This window comes from Arachis hypogaea, chromosome 13 (assembly GCF_003086295.3).
Source record: "Arachis hypogaea cultivar Tifrunner chromosome 13, arahy.Tifrunner.gnm2.J5K5, whole genome shotgun sequence".
NCBI lineage: Eukaryota > Viridiplantae > Streptophyta > Magnoliopsida > Fabales > Fabaceae > Arachis > Arachis hypogaea.
This window is the reverse complement of record NC_092048.1, coordinates 93,198,976-93,217,425: the sequence shown is the minus strand read 5'-3', so window position 1 is coordinate 93,217,425 and position 18,450 is coordinate 93,198,976. Positions and strand designations below refer to the sequence as shown.

The window sequence follows — 18,450 nt, the reverse complement described above, 5'->3', positions numbered from 1 at the left end:
GTAATTACCCAAATCAGTCCTCAAGAATTTTAAAAACGGATATTTTAATTCCCAACAAAATTAATATACAAATAAATTCCAACATTTTTTTTGTTAGACATAATAGTCCTCTATCCAAAAAAAATATTATTATTATTATTATTATTATTATTATTATTATTATTATTTGTACAATATTACTACACCATAATTTTTTTGTATTTTTTAGAAAAAAATAATGATAAATTTATTCATTAGATTTTTATGTATGTATTTCTAATTAATATAAAAAGTATATATATATACACACGTACATAGTCACTCAATAATAATAATAATAATAATAATAATAATAATAATAATAATAATAATAATAATAATAATAATAATAATAATAATAATAATAATAATAATTAGAGATTATTCTACAAAAAATTTTAAGTTAAAAATATTTGATATTTTTGTATTTAATATAATTAAAAGATGTCCTACCTTAAAAAATATGTTTGTATTAAAAGAAAATATTTTAATTTGGATTTCAAAACATCATTATTCACCTTACTTGTTTCTAACGAAAAGAGTGTATTAATATGTTAGAGTCATGTCCACATGTACAAAGCTAAGTTAATAATAATGCTTTGAAATCTAAATTAAAACATTTTTTTTTAATACAAATATGATTTTTAAAGTAGGACATCTTTTGATTATATTAAATACAAAAATATTAAATAATTTCAACCTTAAATTTTTTTTTTGTAGAATAATCTCTAATAATTTTATTGATTATTATTATTATTATTATTATTATTATTATTATTATTATTATTATTATTATTATTATTAGAAATATATACATAAGAATCTAATAAATAAATTTATCATTATTTTTGTCCAAAAAATACAAAAAAATTATGGTATATTATTATTGTGCAATTAATAATAATAGTAATAATAATAATAATTATTTTATTTTTTTAAATGGAAGACTGTTATGTCTGATAGAAAAAAACATTGGAAATTGATCTGTATATTAATTTTTTTGGGACTAAAATGTCCGTTTTTAAAATCTTTGGGGACTGATCTGAGTAGTTATTCTGCCGAAAAATAAATTAGAAACTGATTTGTCTGCCGAAATAAAATCTTAAAAATTAGCCTTTGTATTAATTTTTTTTGAGAACTAAAATATCTACTCTTAAAATCCTTAAAAACTAATTTGGATAATTACTCTATTTTTAATATTTTAAGTGATTTATGTTTTCGCCAATTTTTGAAGTTTGCTAAGAATAAAAATATTTCGGTAAGAAAATGCGGATCAACTATTGCTGATTAAGTGGCCAGAAGTCTTAAATATATTTGGGCCTAAATGTATTTGAGCCTCAAAAGTAAAAACCATTCAACGCAACATAAACATTTATCATTAAATACAAAAAAAAAAAAAATTCATTTATCATTTTATCGTTTAGTCTGGCTATCGTAATTTACTAACAAAGATAAATGTTCGATATTATTAAGATATAGTTTAAAATTGTTAAGCGCTATTCTATGTTCTATGTTATTATTAACATATAAAATATTTGTACTTTACAAAATTTTTGACATAATAAGTGATTGGCTCAATAAATTCAATTCATGTGATGATACATTATTAAATAATTAAGTAAAATAATGCAATTAATAATTTAAGTGCAATATCATAAAATTCAAAATGTTTAACACATTAAGGTTTGTGAGAGATTTTGATAATATGAAGGAGGTGTTAACTTTAAATATCTTGTTTTCGTCTAATAAACAAATCATTAATGTTTTTCTTTCATAAAAGAAAAAGAAAAAGAAAAAGATTTTTGAAAAAAGGAAAATAAAAAAAAAAAACAATGCCGGAAGTCTTCCATTTTCACGGTTGGCGTCCCCCTCGGTGACGAAGTAGTAGAACACCCAGAAAACACAGCGAAAGAAGGTTCTCTCTCTCTCTGCGTTCGTTCACAGCTCAACGAATGGCGGTAAGTCTCATCAAACACGCTCTTACTCGAAAATTAGAACAAGTTCTACGCTATGGTTCTTCGCGTTTCTCAACTTACCATGATTTCCTCAGGACTCGTCTGGAACAACGCTCATGGATCTGATTACGGCGGACCCTACGCCTACGCAGACATCGTCTTCGGCGTCCTCTGCAGTGGCGTCTCCGGCATCGGCGTCACCGGCATCAGGTCTTCCCACGGCGCTGGGTAAGCCCGGTGGGGAGAAGAAATCGAAGCGAGCCGCATTGATGCAGATCCAGAACGATACCTTTTCTGCTGCCAAAAATGCTTTGAATCCAGTTAGGGCCAATCTTATGCCGCAAAAACAAAAGAAAAAGGTTCCGCGATTTCGTCTCTTTACCTCTCTTTCGTGCTTTGCCAAAGTTGGCGTTTCTAGTTAGCGAATTTGCTGTGCGCATCGTAGATCAGTTAGTGTTGAGTTCATAAATATTGGTTTTGTACATGTACTTGAATGCTCTGTGGTCTTATCAGCTCGTGTTTAGTTCATGAGATGCAAAACTAGTGTGTCTCTTTGGAAATCGGTAGCTGATGATGAACATAGAACTGGAACTTTCTTTTGATCTTTTTTGCGCCAGAAGATAATATGTTGTGCTTTGCGTTTGGTCTTTGAATTTTGCTCTTTCTCCCTCCAGCCAGTTTCATATTCACAACTTGCGAGAAGTATCCATGAACTAGCTGCCACTTCTGATCAGGTAAGTATTGCAACTTTGTTCTTTCTTTCTTCTTCTTCTTAAACTTAATGTTAGAATTTTGAGGGATATTTGCTGATGCTTTATTCTTGATGATAACTCGACTCCAGAGAAGTTCTCAGCGGCAATTAGTGCAACATGTATTTCCAAAACTTGCCGTATATAATTCTGTGGATCCTTCGCTCGCTCCCTCTCTTCTCATGGTATGCTTTAACTACCTTGAACTTGAATACTTTTACATACATGTGATTCCTTGTTTTTGGATGGGCCTACTGCTGAATTGCACCGACATCGAAATGTAGAATATTGTGTCTTACTGAATTTTCCTTATGCATTTATTTATATTTTGCTTAATTTGTTTGGAAAAATCATATAGCTTTGCTGTTTATTTTATTTTATTTTTTATTCTGTAGCTTAATCAGCAGTGCGAAGATAGAACTGTGCTACGATATGTCTATTACTACCTGGCTAGAATCTTGTCTGACAATGGCTCCCAAGGTTTGACCGCAGGCGGTGGGATACCCACTCCTAACTGGGATGCATTGGCTGACATTGATGCAGTTGGAGGTGTCACTCGAGCTGATGTTGTGCCACGGATAGTAGAACAGCTTATTGCCGAAGCCACAAATGCTGAATCTGAGTGTGAGTAATTAATCACTTTTGTTTGTTAGCGTAATACTTTTAAATATGGCAGAAGGTTGCATTCTTTCATGTTTTTTGTCGATGAACTCATTTGTTCTACCTCAAAATTGATAGCTATTTTACTCTTTGTTGTTGCTGTTAATTTGAAATTTTTTTTGTAGACAAATTACTTAGAACTCTTAAGGAGTTGTTAAGTTTCTAATTAACTGCAGTAATTGTGGAGAAGAAATTTTTCCATAAGAGGAAATATTATTAATACAAAGAGAAGGGTACTACGCATATGAAATAGAGAGATCCCTTTATATACAGACCATAACCTTACACCACGTAGACCTTAGAAGCAAGATGCTTAATATCTTTCAATGAGACCTGCTTGGCTAAAGGCCCTCTGTTAAATTTAAAATGCGAGTTATTCTAAAACCAAATACAGTAAAGAATGGCATAAACACTTATGAAGTGTACAAAACATAGGAAGCAATGAGACTGAAATGCATTTATGAAGTGTACAAAGCCTAGAGGCAGTGAGACATTGCTAGGGCTAAGGTGGGGTATATTTTTGCATAAATTGTTTATGGAGATTATAGCATTGAGAAGGCTTGATGCTTGGAAAGGAAAACAAAAAGAGAGAAAGGGGGGGGGGGGGGGTGGTTCAGAGCATTGGATGTTTTCTTTTTGGCCCTCGTTTGAAGGCAATGTTTGGATATAAAGAAAATATTATTAATACAAAGGGAAGGGTACTACACATATGAATAGAGTTTAGAGAGATCCCTTTATATACAGACCATAACCTTACACCAGGTAGACCTTAGAAGCAAGATGCTTAATATCTTTCAATGAGACCTGCTTGGCTAAAGGCCCTCTGTTAAATTTAAAATGCGAGTTATTCTAAAACCAAATACAGTAAAGAATGGCATAAACACTTATGAAGTGTACAAAACATAGGAAGCAATGAGACTGAAATGCATTTATGAAGTGTACAAAACCTAGAGGCAGTGAGACATTGCTAGGGCTAAGGTGGGGTATATTTTTGCATAAATTGTTTATGGAGATTATAGCGTTGAGAAGGCTTGATGCATTGGAAAGGAAAACAAAAGAAGGGGGGAGGGGGGGGGGTGGTTCAGAGCATTGGATGGTAGATATTATGCTCTTTGGCTAATGAACTTGCACGTGATTGGTGGGGTTTTAAAATACCAAACTATCATGATGGATGCACCATTTTATATTTTAATTGTGAATAGCTATCGTATATATTTCTGTTGAATCAGGACATCCTCATCCACTCAGATACCAATGGAGTCATTATTTTTCATAATCATAAACACGTTTAGCCTGTCTAAAAATCAAATTGTCCTCATTTAATGGGTTTTAGTTGTTGAAGCATGTCCTCATTAATGTTTTCGGGTTAATCTTTTGATCTACATTCAACTTGTGTTTTGAAGTTCATGCTCGAAGACTCCAATCCTTGAAGGCACTTACATATGCTCCTTCATCCAACTCTGAAGTATTGTCCAGATTGTATGAAATTGTTTTTGGTGTACTAGAGAAGGTTTGTGCTTCTCCGTTACCGTCATTATCTTTATAAGATATTCAGTGTTGCTTATTCATTTCTAATTTGTCGTAAAGTCAGCTCCATGTTGAATTAGTTGTTTGGAAATGTTGGTTTGTGCTTGAAAATTGAGCTCACCCTTAGATTTCTAGCTTCTATTTTGATTTGGTTCTGGTTCCGTAGTCATAAATAGAGGCCACTGTTTACTTTCTTTCTAACAATAATTTGTTTCTTTATAATTAAGATGTGACATTATGGTGCTATTGACATTTTAGGTTGGCACTCCACCAAAGCGAAAGAAAGGCATACTTGGGGTTGGGACTAAAGGTGGTGATAAAGAGGTAAAGATTATTGGCTTATATGTGACTATCTGTATACTTCTTTAATTTCATTAACTGCTGGTACTGAAAAATTCTGCATCTAATAACCATCTTGCGGAATTATTTCCTATCAGGGATCTTTTTACCTTTTATTCTTACCTCTCTCGTAAGTTGTAACGTAATTTGTGTATAGGTTATGATGATATGCCAACATTTTATGCTTATTTTCAAAATATCAAACAAAAAAGTTAAAATATCTTATATATTAGTTTAATCTGCAGTCCTTTTTATATTTCCTTATATTCTTGATGACATAGTCTATCATCCGAACCAATCTGCAATTTGCTGCCTTGAGTGCTCTAAGAAGACTCCCTATCGATCCTGGGAATCCAGCATTTCTCCATTATGCTATACTAGGGTAAGTTGATCTCATATCCAGCATTTACTAGCTATTGCTCATGTTTGAACCTTAGAGAAGTTAGGATTTTTTGGGCATAGTTCCATATAAAGTATATCATTTCTTAGTTTTGACACAGTACTTCCTTTATCTTTTAATGAAGTACTGTTTATCAAATAAGCCAAGACTTTTTACTCCCTAAAAAAATTTAACTTTCTACTCTTATGGATTTTCATTTAAATGTATGAGTTGTTTGAATCGTGATGTATGACTGATAGGGTTTTCTGTATCCTTATATCTTTACTCTGATTATGAAAATTCAAGAAGCACAGCTTAGAGGATCATGATAGTTCATGGCCTATCAGCCTATTTTTGTATAGCAACTTTTTGCTTCATGCTTTACATTTATTTGGACTTACCAACCTACCATTAATTGCATAGTTTATTGGTTTTCACATTCTCCCTTTGTAGTTTGTGATTTATAGTCATAAGTACTGAACGAAGTTGACTTCAGGATTTCATCTTCTGATCCGGTTGCTGTGAGGCATGGGCTGGGAATTGTTTCTGAGTTGGCTACAAGGGACCCTTATGCTGTAGCAATGGCATTAGGTAACAGTTTAGATCTTCAGAATAGTTTTGTATAAGTGGTGTTCCATCGTCATCGTCGTTGTTGTTGTTGTTGTTGTAATTTTACTATAATGTTGGAAAACAATCCTCCTTCAATCTAATACTCTCTGAATATTCTTCTGCAGGAAAGCATGCACAGCCTGGAGGTATGCTGGTCAGATCTTTTATTTGTTTTTCCTTCATTTCTTGTTGGTTGTTTGAACATGATATAGGATTTGATATCTTCTTTATTCAAGGAGAGCCAGTTATTCACCTATAACCATAGTCGTTAATATTACAGGATACAGGGTAGTTATAAAAAATTTAATACTTCAGTAGAATTGGTTGTATCGTGATATCATTGCAATACTTTTACCAACAGATTAAGAGATTTGAATATGAAAAAAATTCAGGAGATTTAAGTATAAATTTAAACATAGTATTAACAAAGAAGGATTGGAGTTGGGGAGTTTCATGTACCTAATTTTTCACATTGAAGGGTCTCACGAGTAGTAATGACATATATATATATATATTTTTTTTTTGTCTATAAGTATAGCATGCATATACTACAATGCTGTATTACACAAAAATAAATAAATGCAACATTACGTTCGTTAAAAGTTACAAAACTGGTACATATTATGGCACGTCGACACAATATGATACCTATGGCCTATAATACTTAAGAGGTGCCTTGTAATTTATAGTTTAGACATTAATTCTGGCATCTAATATACCATGGAATCAAGATATACATCTACCTAATCGCATACTCACTCGATCACTGCCATTATAAGAAATGAGGCTTTGCAGGTTATAATAATTGTGTTTTATGTTGTTCCTTGCAGCTAAATTGCTGGCTAATGTTGTTTTCTTTTCCTTTTTTTTTACCCCATGGGTGTACATTGCAGGGGCTTTACTAGATGTTCTCCACTTGCATGATGTTCTTGCTAGAGTTTCTCTAGCTAGGTTATGCTGCACAATATCAAGAGCTAGATCTTTAGATGGTTGGTGTATTGAAAATGTTATGTTGATTAATTAAATCTGATCCATGGGATGTTTTGGATAACTAAATGTGTTTTGCTTTACTATACAGAAAGATCAGACATTAGATCTCAGTTCAATTCAGTGCTCTATCAACTTCTGTTGGATCCCAGTGAAAAAGTCTGCTTTGAGGCAATTATTTGCGTACTTGGAAAATATGATAACTCTGAGAGGTGATTTATGACATGAAATTAGTCTCTGCATTTGTTATAACGATAGTTCTTGATTTGATTGGCTTGGCTGTAAATTTTATGAAAACTACAATGTTTAACATATTGTTTATATTTTCTAGGACTGAGGAGCGTGCTTCTGGGTGGTACCGTTTGACCAGAGAGATTCTTAAGTTACCGGATGCATCTTCCAAGGAAAGTTCTAAAGATAAATCTAAGAATAAACGTCCGCAACCTCTTATAAAACTTGTAATGAGAAGGTTCAGAAACTCATTTGTTTATTTTTGCCTGCATTCTATTTCATTTTGTTGAACTCTGAAGTTGTCAAAATTCTCTGAACTTATGAACAGTGTGTCATTTAATGCTTTTCAGGTTAGAAAGTTCTTTCCGTAGCTTTTCTAGACCCGTGCTTCATGCAGCATCTAGAGTTGTCCAGGAGATGGGGAAAAGTCGAGCTGCTGCTTTTGCTTTGGGCATGCAGGATATTGATGAAGGGACACATATCAATACATTTGCTGAGGCTGCTGATCTTAATGATTCAGATGAAAGTACACATCCTGAAAGTAATGGACATTTATTTGTTAATAGTACATGCTTGCATATTTGGGCATTTTTTCTATTACAAAAAATTCGATGATAGATATAGATATGTAGTTTCAAAGGTTCTCCACAATCGAATATCTTTGATAGAGATAATAAACCAACCTGGAGCCTTCATTTAACAGTTTTATTTATTTATTTTTTATATTTAACAGAGCTGTCTCTAGCATAACGTTTTTGTTGCATGCTTATAATATATAGTCTTACACAAGGATGTGATTGGTGCACAGAGTAGATTAATGGATTGTCTACCATGTATCTGGAACTACTGTCATCTAATAGTGTAATTAATTGATGCTTTGGTGTAGGTGTTCGAAGAACTTCTTCAATATCTAACAGTGTAAGTGGTGGCAGAGATACCATCGCGGGTTTATTGGCTTCATTAATGGAGGTCGTACGGACAACAGTTGCTTGTGAATGTGTTTATGTACGAGCGATGGTGATCAAGGCACTAATCTGGATGCAAAGCCCAGTTGACTCATTTGATGAGCTTGAATCTATTATTGCCTCAGAATTGTCTGATCCAGCTTGGCCAGCAGCACTGTTGAATGATGTTCTACTCACTCTACATGCTCGGTTTAAGGTAAACAGACTATCTTATGGATATTATATCCACCTTCTCGTGCACAAAACAGGTTTAATCAACAAAGCACTGATTGAAGGATGATCACATTCTATGGTTGAATTTCAGCCTAAACGGAGGATAAAAATCTCATAAAATCATAGGAAAGATTTATTGATTGTTTTATATCTAATATGCCACTTCACACAAGGGTCATATAGACTTGAACCTTTGACAGTGCCTAGGAATTAGGATCAACCTTCGTTGTGCTGAATTCAACTTCATTTAGAAGAATAGGTTACCAAGTAGCTAATTCTTAATCACTTTGTCAAAGATAACTCCTGTAAAGTTGTTAGATGAAAGCTTATACATGGTTTTATATCTCAAACTCCTTGTTCCTTTTATTACTTTATTAATTTAATTAGTACACTTTGTTAGTTGAGTTATCCTTTGTTGAAATACTTCCAAACTTTTTTCTTTTTCTTTTGGCCATCATCATGATCCATGCGCTGAATAAGGGTAAACAAAAGATGCTTTTATTGAGGGAATGAGCTTGGATAGTGATCTTTTGCAGCATTCATTTTGAAGTTGCACAGCAATGCCTTTATTCATGCATAACGGAAAGCATAGATTTTGCATTAACAATATCTTTTGTTTGAAGGCTTCTCCGGATATGGCTGTTACGCTTCTTGAAATTGCAAGAATATTTGCTACTAAAGTACCAGGAAAGGTTGATGCTGACGTGCTACAACTGCTTTGGAAGGTAAGTTTGTATGCTTTTTACCTTGATGGCGTTTTTAAATCTGTTGTGGCAAGCAGCTCTGTATAATGGAGTAATGAAATGGTGATAATGATTAAGGAGAGGTAAACTCAAGTATGAATACACATAAAACTGTGGTTGCATGCATGCTCATTTTGACTTGAATGAATAATTGACTAAGTATAGTAGTTTGTTTTCAGACTTGTCTTGTTGGAGCTGTTCCTGATGGGAAACACAAAGCTTTAGAAGCAGTCACTATTGTTCTTGATCTACCACCTCCACAACCTGGATCTATGCTTGGTCTTACTTCAGTGGATAGGGTGTCTGCATCTGACCCAAAGTCTGCTCTTGCTTTACAAAAATTAGTCCAAGCAGCTGTAAGCATTGTCTGATGGTAGATTATTATTATTATTATTGTTGTTGTTGTTGTTGTTGTTGTTGTTGTTGTTGTTACATTCAGTTATCAGCATCTGTAGAGTTGCTCCATCATTCATAAGCAAGATCCATCACTCAGTTATTTTTTATATTTAAATTCTCAGTTTTCTATCATCTTATGCTTTTAGGTATGGTTCCTTGGAGAAAATGCAAATTATGCTGCTTCTGAATATGCTTGGGAATCGTCTACTCCACCTGGTACTGCACTAATGATGTTAGATGCCGATAAAATGGTTGCTGCTGCTAGTTCTCGTAATCCTACTCTAGCTAGTGCTTTGACTAGGCTACAGAGGTGTGCATTTAATGGCAGCTGGGAGGTATATATCTCCTGTGGTTTCCCTTTTGTTACCTGTTTATTACCCCTCAGATTTGACTTTATTATCTAAATGGTATTGTACATTTATACTAACATCATGAAAAAGAATGATATATTTTATTTTTATAGCTTAGTGTTGGTTGGCCTTCCCAAATTATTAGTCTGATACTCTGATTCAATTCTATGAATCTTCACTAAATGATTATTCATTTTGTTGTGTAACTTAAATTCTTGTTAAATGGATGTGCAGATTCGAATTATTGCTGCTCAGGCTCTTACAACAATGGCAATCAGATCTGGTGAACCTTTCAGGTTACAGATTTATGAGTTTCTGCACACTTTGGCACAAGGTGGTCTGCAGTCACAGTTCTCAGACATACATCTCAGCAATGGAGAAGATCAAGGAGCTAGCGGTACAGGCCTTGGAGTTTTATTAAGTCCAATGATAAAAGTGTTGGATGAGATGTACAGAGCGCAAGATGATTTGATCAAGTGAGAACCATATCTTAATTTTGTGCTTGCTTCAGTTTTATTGATGTTGATTAATAATGCTGTTGAACTGTGGTTTTGAATAGGGAAATACGCAATCATGACAATGCTAAGAAAGAATGGACTGATGATGAATTGAAGAAACTATATGAAACCCACGAAAGGCTACTGGACCTTGTTTCATTGTTTTGCTATGTTCCAAGAACAAAGTATCTTCCTTTGGGTCCAATAAGGTACTAAGTTGTTTACAGTGCACTCTCTAACGGGTTGATCGTACATTTTTCTTGTCACAGTGGTAGCCCCTTAGTTTTTGTAGGCAGTGGAGTTTCGGTTTTCTAGTTTCTTCCACTTTTGGTCTTGCTCATTTAAAACTTTAAATCCTGAGTTTATAAATTATAATGCATTGAACCACAATAACAATAGAGCCTTTTCCCACCAAGTGTAATTGGCTATATGGATCATTTGATGGCATTAGTCCTATCTTAAGTTTATTATGCATTTGTAAAAGCTAAAACTTATCAGCTAGCACATCTATAGAGGTCTACTCACTGGTCTTTGATAATTTGTTATAGTCTTAGCAGAGTTGAGAGGTCTCCCAAATACCCCCCTCTATTTTGTAATTCTTTGTGATACATCAATTAGCACTAGAATTCTGATACCATTTCTAATGAGCTAATCAAATTTGAATGCTGTGCTATATAATTAAAACACTCCTAATATGCTTGGTGAAGCATCATTTAGCTGCCTGAGATAATCAATCGAGAAATATTTGAATATTTTTATGTTGTCTTTTACTGCAAGAAACCACATGGAAGATCCAGTATAGAACTCTTACGTTGCCCCCAGCCTTTTCCATGTAGAATTGGCACTTAGTTTTGCTTGGTCAATTTTGGGGTAACTTCTTTTGACTAGTTTATGAAGTTTTCATTCAGGGCACTATAGGCAGGCAACCTTTGCGCCACGTGCATGCATTATGTAGAGATAAAGCTCTCAGATTTATTATAAAGATAACTTTCAGACAAGAAAATCCCAATATTTAATTTTTAATACAATAACAACCAAGTCTTTTTTACACTCGATATTTAGCTAGATAAATCAAATGATGAAAACTTATTTTGCGCAGCCAAGCAGAAAAGAAAGCAGATTTCATAAGTTGATTTTTTTTGCTCTAATTACTTTCATTAGTATAGGAACAAGATAACATCACTGCATCAAAGTTTTGTTCAATACTTATTTTGCTATATCTTTATAGGTGAAAAATATCTTTCTTCTTTAAAATCCTAAAAACAGAGAAAACCTGAGTTTTGGTTCCATGTCATATTTTAATCATGGTGTTTTGTTTGAACTATATGAAATGTTTATTAGCTATGGTTGTATTAATGATATTATGTCTAAAACGTTTTCTTCCAAATTTCTTTCAGTGGCAAACTCATCGACATCTATCGTACACGCCACAATATTAGTGCATCAACTGGTTTGAGTGATCCAGCTGTTGCAACTGGTATATCTGACCTCATCTATGAATCCAAAGCAGCAGCACCTGCTGAGCCTGATGGACTTGATGATGACCTAGTAAATGCTTGGGCAGCGAACCTTGGAGATGATGGCTTGTGGGGAAACAATGCACCAGCAATGAATAGGGTATGAGTTGGTCAAGTTTTATCTCTCGTGTTTTCCTTATTTTGGTCATAGAATTTTACTGATACTTTTGTCAGTAGCAAAGTATGTTGTCCAGTGGGGAAAAGAAAACAGCAAAGTGACACCCTTCTATAATTCTTCAGAGTTACGCTAAATGACTTGACTTTAATGATCTTTATGGTTGCTTTGTTGTATACATATTGGTTGAATTTAAATGGATAAAAAACTTATGCTTGTTTTTGGCATTAGGTAAATGAATTTCTTGCTGGCGCTGGAACAGATGCCCCAGAAGTTGATGAAGAGAATATGATATCTAGGCCTTCAGTTAGCTATGATGATATGTGGGCAAAAACACTTTTAGAACCTTCTGAGATGGAGGTAAGAATAAGACAGTTTTTTTCCTACTCAGAACGTCTTGAGCATTATTTATGGTATGGAACACTTTAATAAACTCCTTGGGATAACAGGAAGATGATGCAAGATCATTGGGATCATCGTCTCCAGACTCAACAGGATCAGTTGAAACTTCAATATCATCCCACTTTGGCGGAATGGGTTACCCTTCACTATTTAGTTCCCGACCATCATCACAAACTACGGTAAAAAAAAAATACCATGATTAAGAATCAATGTATATTGCAACATGTCCCATGCTTCTATTTTGATGCTATTTTGATCTTTTCATATTTTTGTTTGATATTTTTATTTTATTTTATTTTATCTTTTGGGTATCAATGTATATGTCAGTATGGGATTGATATTTTTTTTAGTTGTTAGTGGTGGTTCACGGGTGAGGATAGAAGGGGTATCATGGGAGGCTTAAACAGAGATTCATCGGCTTTTTTTTTTATCTCTGGACTGTCATTGAAAACCTCCTTTTTTTGTAACAATAAAATAAAAGTTACTTATGGAAATCCGAATAATTAATGGCAGGACAAGGCAGCAAGCCGAGGTAGTGGTCCCTCTACATATGAGGGTTATGGTTCTCCGGTAAGATCCCTTTAGCTTTTCTAGTTATTTCTTTGTTCCTCCAATCTTGGGTTAGATATTAAATCCAAGTCCTTTTCAGATAAGAGAAGAACCTCCACCATACTCATCCCCTGTCTTGGGAAGATATGAATCATTTGAGAACCCCCTAGCGGGAAGTGGATCTCAAAGTTTCGGGTCGCCAGATGATGAACGAGCTTCGTCTGGAAATCCACAATTCGGATCTGCACTTTATGACTTCACAGCAGGAGGAGATGATGAAGTAAGTTGACTTTAAAACTTTTCTGGTAGGATTTATTATTTCTGTGGCAGGTGGAGATAATTAACTCTTTTTTGCCCCTGGCAGTTGAGTTTAACGGCCGGAGAAGAAGTTGAGATTGAGTATGAAGTAGATGGCTGGTTTTACGTAAGTCTTCTCTCTCTATACTTGTCCGAAATAGCAATTTAGAATTTAGATAACTAGCTAGCATTTGCTTTAACTTCGGCCCATCTTATATGGGAAAGATTAATTGTGCTCGGAAGTCTGCCTGATGTTGATTCCCTCTTCCTTGCTGCAGGTTAAGAAGAAACGTCCTGGCAGGGATGGCAAGATGGCTGGACTGGTCCCTGTTTTATATGTTAGTCAATCGTAATTTTGTACGTAGAATATCTTGCGATTTCCATTCACGGTGAAAAGGGCTCTTGTCATTGCCTTCATCCAAAGGTTCATCATGCTTCTGTCGTGTGCCATCCTGGTTTTTCTCATCTGAAAATGGTTACCAATATATATATGGTACCCTGGTCTGCTTTCTGTCAAGTTGTATGAATGTATGCTATCAGAGTATGATTTTTCATCGCTAATTGCTTGAGAGTGTGTAGTCATTCGTCCTAGGGTTTTCTACTTACTAATTAGTAATTACAGGTATTGTATGCGGCATCTATTCTTTATTTTTATTTTATTTTTTGGGTCATGAAGTACCGTCCAACGGAGCTATTGAATGAGATTGTTTCCTCTTTTACAGAGGAGCTCAATATATCATAAGAATTCCATTGTGTACATAACTACATATTCTGCAGTTATCATCTTCCAATCTGTTAATGGCTAACTATACTAATTGCGACCAATAACAACCCCAAATATACTAGGGTTCTTTTGTCTTTCCATTTTTCTTCTTCCCCCTCCTCTTTTTTTTCTTCCTTTTCTTTTTCTTTAATATACTAGTTGATTTTTGAGGCTGATGCAGCCGACACCAATGGTGCACTGTTTCTTCCTAATCACGTTAGAAGCACCCCTCTTCTGCTGCAACCTCCATTGCTGACTTCCTTTTTGCCATCACTGGTGCTTATAAAATGAGTCCTTCTAGTTCGTGCTTCCCTGTTAGTCAGTCGTAGATGAGGTGGAAGGTAAGCACCACCGTAATTGAAGATTCAGTCAGCCAAGGAATTCTAATTGATTTAATTAACAACGTCAAATTGATTTTAACAGTCAACATTAGACGCCCACTTCCAATAGCAAACATCCCCACTAAAGCCATACCATGTTTATTTTCCTCACCCCTTATTTATACAGTAAAACATAATTTAGATTTTGTCAACATCAGTGCCATATTCTGCCTCAGAAGTTAGAACAACGTGCAACTTTTGGAATTTAATCATTCGGATGAGAAGGGAAATTCCACTGGCCAACCACCGAGTCACTGACCCATTTTTCAAGTATTATTAACCCGTAATCAGTACCGGTTCAAAACTTAGTTTTTTTTTTTTTTTTAAATATTATCTTTTCTTAACATGTGTCATATAGATTCAGATGATAATAGAAAATAAGTTTAATTATTCTACAAACCTCTGTAGTTTTATCAAATTTTTAATTAAATTTTTATACGGAAAAACTTTACATTCATGTAAAAATTATATGAATGGTATCCAAGTAACTTTCACTCCACGCCTCCCACACTCGTTTGTTTTACACGCGCCTCTTATAACGTATATAACGTAATCCTTATTTTGCGTGATCAACATTTCTCAACGTAAATCTTCTCATACAACGTAAACCTTTTTCACGTTCTTCTTCTTCTTCTTCAACCTAATTAAATTCGTTGTTCTCCTCTTTCGTGTTCTTCTTCTTCCTAATTAAATTCGTTGTTCTCCTCTTTCGCGTTTTTCTTCTCTGCATTATGGATCTGCATTGATTTAACGCAATTAGCTTCGTCGTTCATCTTCTTCTTCGTTTTCTTCTTCGATCTACACTTTTGAATTGAAACAATGAATGAATCAACTTCAAATCAGTTGAATGAGTGCGATTTGGACGATTCTTCTGAAACGCATCAATTTGATGAGGTTTGGATTATTGAATTTTGAATCGAATTTAATGGAATGAAATTGCTAATTTTATTTGAAGTGAATTGAATGGACTGAGGTGATCTACATCTGAATTGAATTGAATTGAATTGATAATATGTAAATGTGAGTAAATGTAAGTAACTTTTCGGTTCGGTAAGTACTAAAGAGGTGATTCAGCATGTGCATGTGTTCGGTTCGGTATCCAGAAAGGAGTCTAAAAAAAATTAGACGAATATATTCTGTTTTGTTCCCTAAGCACTATATAATTGTTTCACCGTAATTAAGATTTCGGTTCACCATAACTAAGATTTCAGTTCACCGTGCAGACCGACTATGTTGTGGATGAAAAATTTGTCCCAAAGGTGGGAATGATTTTCAAGACACTAGAAGAAGCTAGAAAGTTCTACAAACATTATTCCAAACTTGCCGGTTTTTCCACCAAAATAAGGAACACGACTCGGGACGGAGATAAGATTAAGAATCGACTAATTATATGCTCTAGAGAGGGGAGGTTGAAATCAAAGATATCTCCAACTTTGAAGACAAACCCTTCAGCTGGGTTAAATTGTCCGACCAGAATTTACGTACATATAATGAAGGATGTTGGTCTTTGGACAATTTTCAAAGTTGTTTTGAATCACTCACATCCTTGTTGTCCAGACCAGGCTGAGATACTCAAACAACACAGGGAGCTTAGCATGTTCGTGCGTCGCACTATTGAAACCCACGAGGAAGCTAGAATCAGACTGAGCAAAACTTACCAATCATTTGTGGCAGCAGCTGGCAGCCACCGTGAACTATGTTTTATAGAAAAAGACGTCAGGAATTACATTAGAAGGGAAGTACGAAATATTTCCGAAGAAGACGATGCCAAAGAATTTGGGAAGTACCTAGTAAGAATGAAAGAAAATAACCAAAATTTATTCTTTTAGCTCAACCTTGAAGGCGATCATTGCATTAAACATGCATTTTGGGCTGATACAAGAAGCATGGCTGCATTTGATTATTTCGTAGACGTGGTTTCATTTGACACCACGTATAACACAAATAGGTATTCGGTTCTTTCAAATATATTTTTGATGTTCAGTGAGTGTATATATTTCGGTTCACCACCGTGTGCTTGTTATTTATGCAGGTACAATTTGGTTTTAGGTTCTTTTGTGGGCGTGAATCACCACGGCCAGTCGAAACTTCTTGGATGCGCGCTGATGAAAAATGAGGACATCCAATCATTCAAATGGCTATTTGAGTGTTGGCTACGTTGCATGGGAGGGAAGGCACCAAAAGGTATTCTTACCGATCAATGCGCATCGATTCAAAGGGCAATTGAGCTGTGCATGCCAACAACAATTGACCGCTGGTGCATCTAGCATATTATGAAGAAGATCCCAAGAAAATTAAATGGCTACAAGGGACACAACGAAATTGAACAAGAGATGAGCCATATTGTTTGGAACTCGTACACAAAAGAAGTATTTGGCAGAAACTGGATCGATTTCCTTGGAAAGTACGGCCTCGGAGGCAATAAGTGGCTTTCAGGTAATTGAGATTTCAATTCGAATTATTTTTATGCTCATATATTTTTTCCCAAAGCATGCACTGTTTTCGGTTCACCAGACCTTATAAGTTTGGTTTGGTTTACAGAGCTGTCCGAGGATCGGCATATATGGATTCTGGTTTACTTGGATCACCACTTTTGGGCCGGGATGAGCACACAAAGGAGCGAGAGCATGCATTCATTTTTCAACAAGTTCATCACACGGAATAGCTCCTTGAGATAATTCGTGAAGCAATACGACAATTGCCTAGCAAGCAGAGAGATAATTCGATGCTGCAGATTTTTACACCGTGATACCATGCGCAACAAAATCAGCAATAGAGGCACAGTTTCAACATGTATATACCCATGAAAAGTTTAGGGAAGTTCAAGCTCAATTAAGAGGTAAAGTGAACTGTATCACAAGATCAATGCATTCAACACTAGGTTTCACAACATATGAAGTCATAGAGCAGGTTTCCAACTCCACATTCAACAAGTTTGTCGTCACCTACGATGTAGTATCACGAGATGTAAAGTGCCATTGCTTGCTGTTTGAGTCTAGGGGCATATTGTGCCGCCATTCCCTAAGCATCCTAAGCTTTGAGCGAGTGGATAATGTGGCACCGAAATACATATTGGAACGTTAGAGCAAGAACATAAAGAGGAGGCATACACACATCAAGAGCAACCAAGATAAACCTCTACTGGAGCCAAGAAGTAAGAGATTTGATGAATTGGTGTTTTGGTCGCACAATATATGTGAATTTGCATCCGAGTCTGAAGAGTTGATCAGAATTTTGCACCGAGCATTTGACAAGGTCATGGCTGAGATGGAAGAATATCAAGAGAGAAGGAAAGGAAAAAGTTTGTTAACCCATGAAGAAGCGACATTAAGCAATGTGAATGATCTTCAAAGCCCACCACGTGTCAAAACAAGAGGTCGGCCCAAGAACAGACTTGGATCAAACTTGGAAAAAAAGATCTCAAATGCCATGAAGAAAAAGAAAAAGACAGCTCCAAGTGAGGTAAAATTGACTTGCTTTTGATTAGTTAAAAATTCAATATTGTTCATTTTGCTAATATACAATTAATTATGTATTTTGTAGTTGAACCTTTTAAACTCCGGATCATCGATTCAGTCAAGCTCCACTCTTTACAATGCACCAGATATGAATTATCCAAGAGAGGATTGTACAAGTTCTAGTTTTTATTAATGTAAATTTTTGTTCACCCATGAGCAAATTTCGGTTCACCATGCTTATAGTAGGGTTAATTTCTGAATGTTGTTAGTCTTTAATGAATAGTCACTTTTTTTCTGAAATTCTATATTGATATATGAAGTTTTTCGATTCGTCTACTGTATTAATTTCTA

At 34.9% G+C, this 18,450-nt stretch overlaps 1 protein-coding gene across 1 annotated transcript; it reads left to right on the top strand.

The window, feature by feature from the left end:
• Positions 1-1,725: 1,725 nt before the first annotated feature.
• LOC112732386 (uncharacterized) lies at positions 1,726-14,260 on the top strand. Its single transcript, XM_025781093.3, has 27 exons — positions 1,726-1,976; positions 2,069-2,332; positions 2,648-2,707; positions 2,815-2,907; positions 3,118-3,346; positions 4,786-4,892; positions 5,168-5,233; positions 5,530-5,630; positions 6,124-6,218; positions 6,362-6,382; positions 7,130-7,225; positions 7,315-7,435; positions 7,555-7,692; positions 7,805-7,995; positions 8,341-8,615; positions 9,256-9,357; positions 9,555-9,731; positions 9,918-10,106; positions 10,356-10,597; positions 10,681-10,827; positions 12,016-12,235; positions 12,482-12,610; positions 12,700-12,831; positions 13,166-13,222; positions 13,302-13,481; positions 13,566-13,625; positions 13,777-14,260. Exons 1-27 carry the CDS (start codon positions 1,971-1,973, stop codon positions 13,849-13,851), a joined length of 3,573 nt encoding a protein of 1,190 aa, XP_025636878.1. The 5' UTR covers positions 1,726-1,970; the 3' UTR covers positions 13,852-14,260.
• Positions 14,261-18,450: the final 4,190 nt, after the last annotated feature.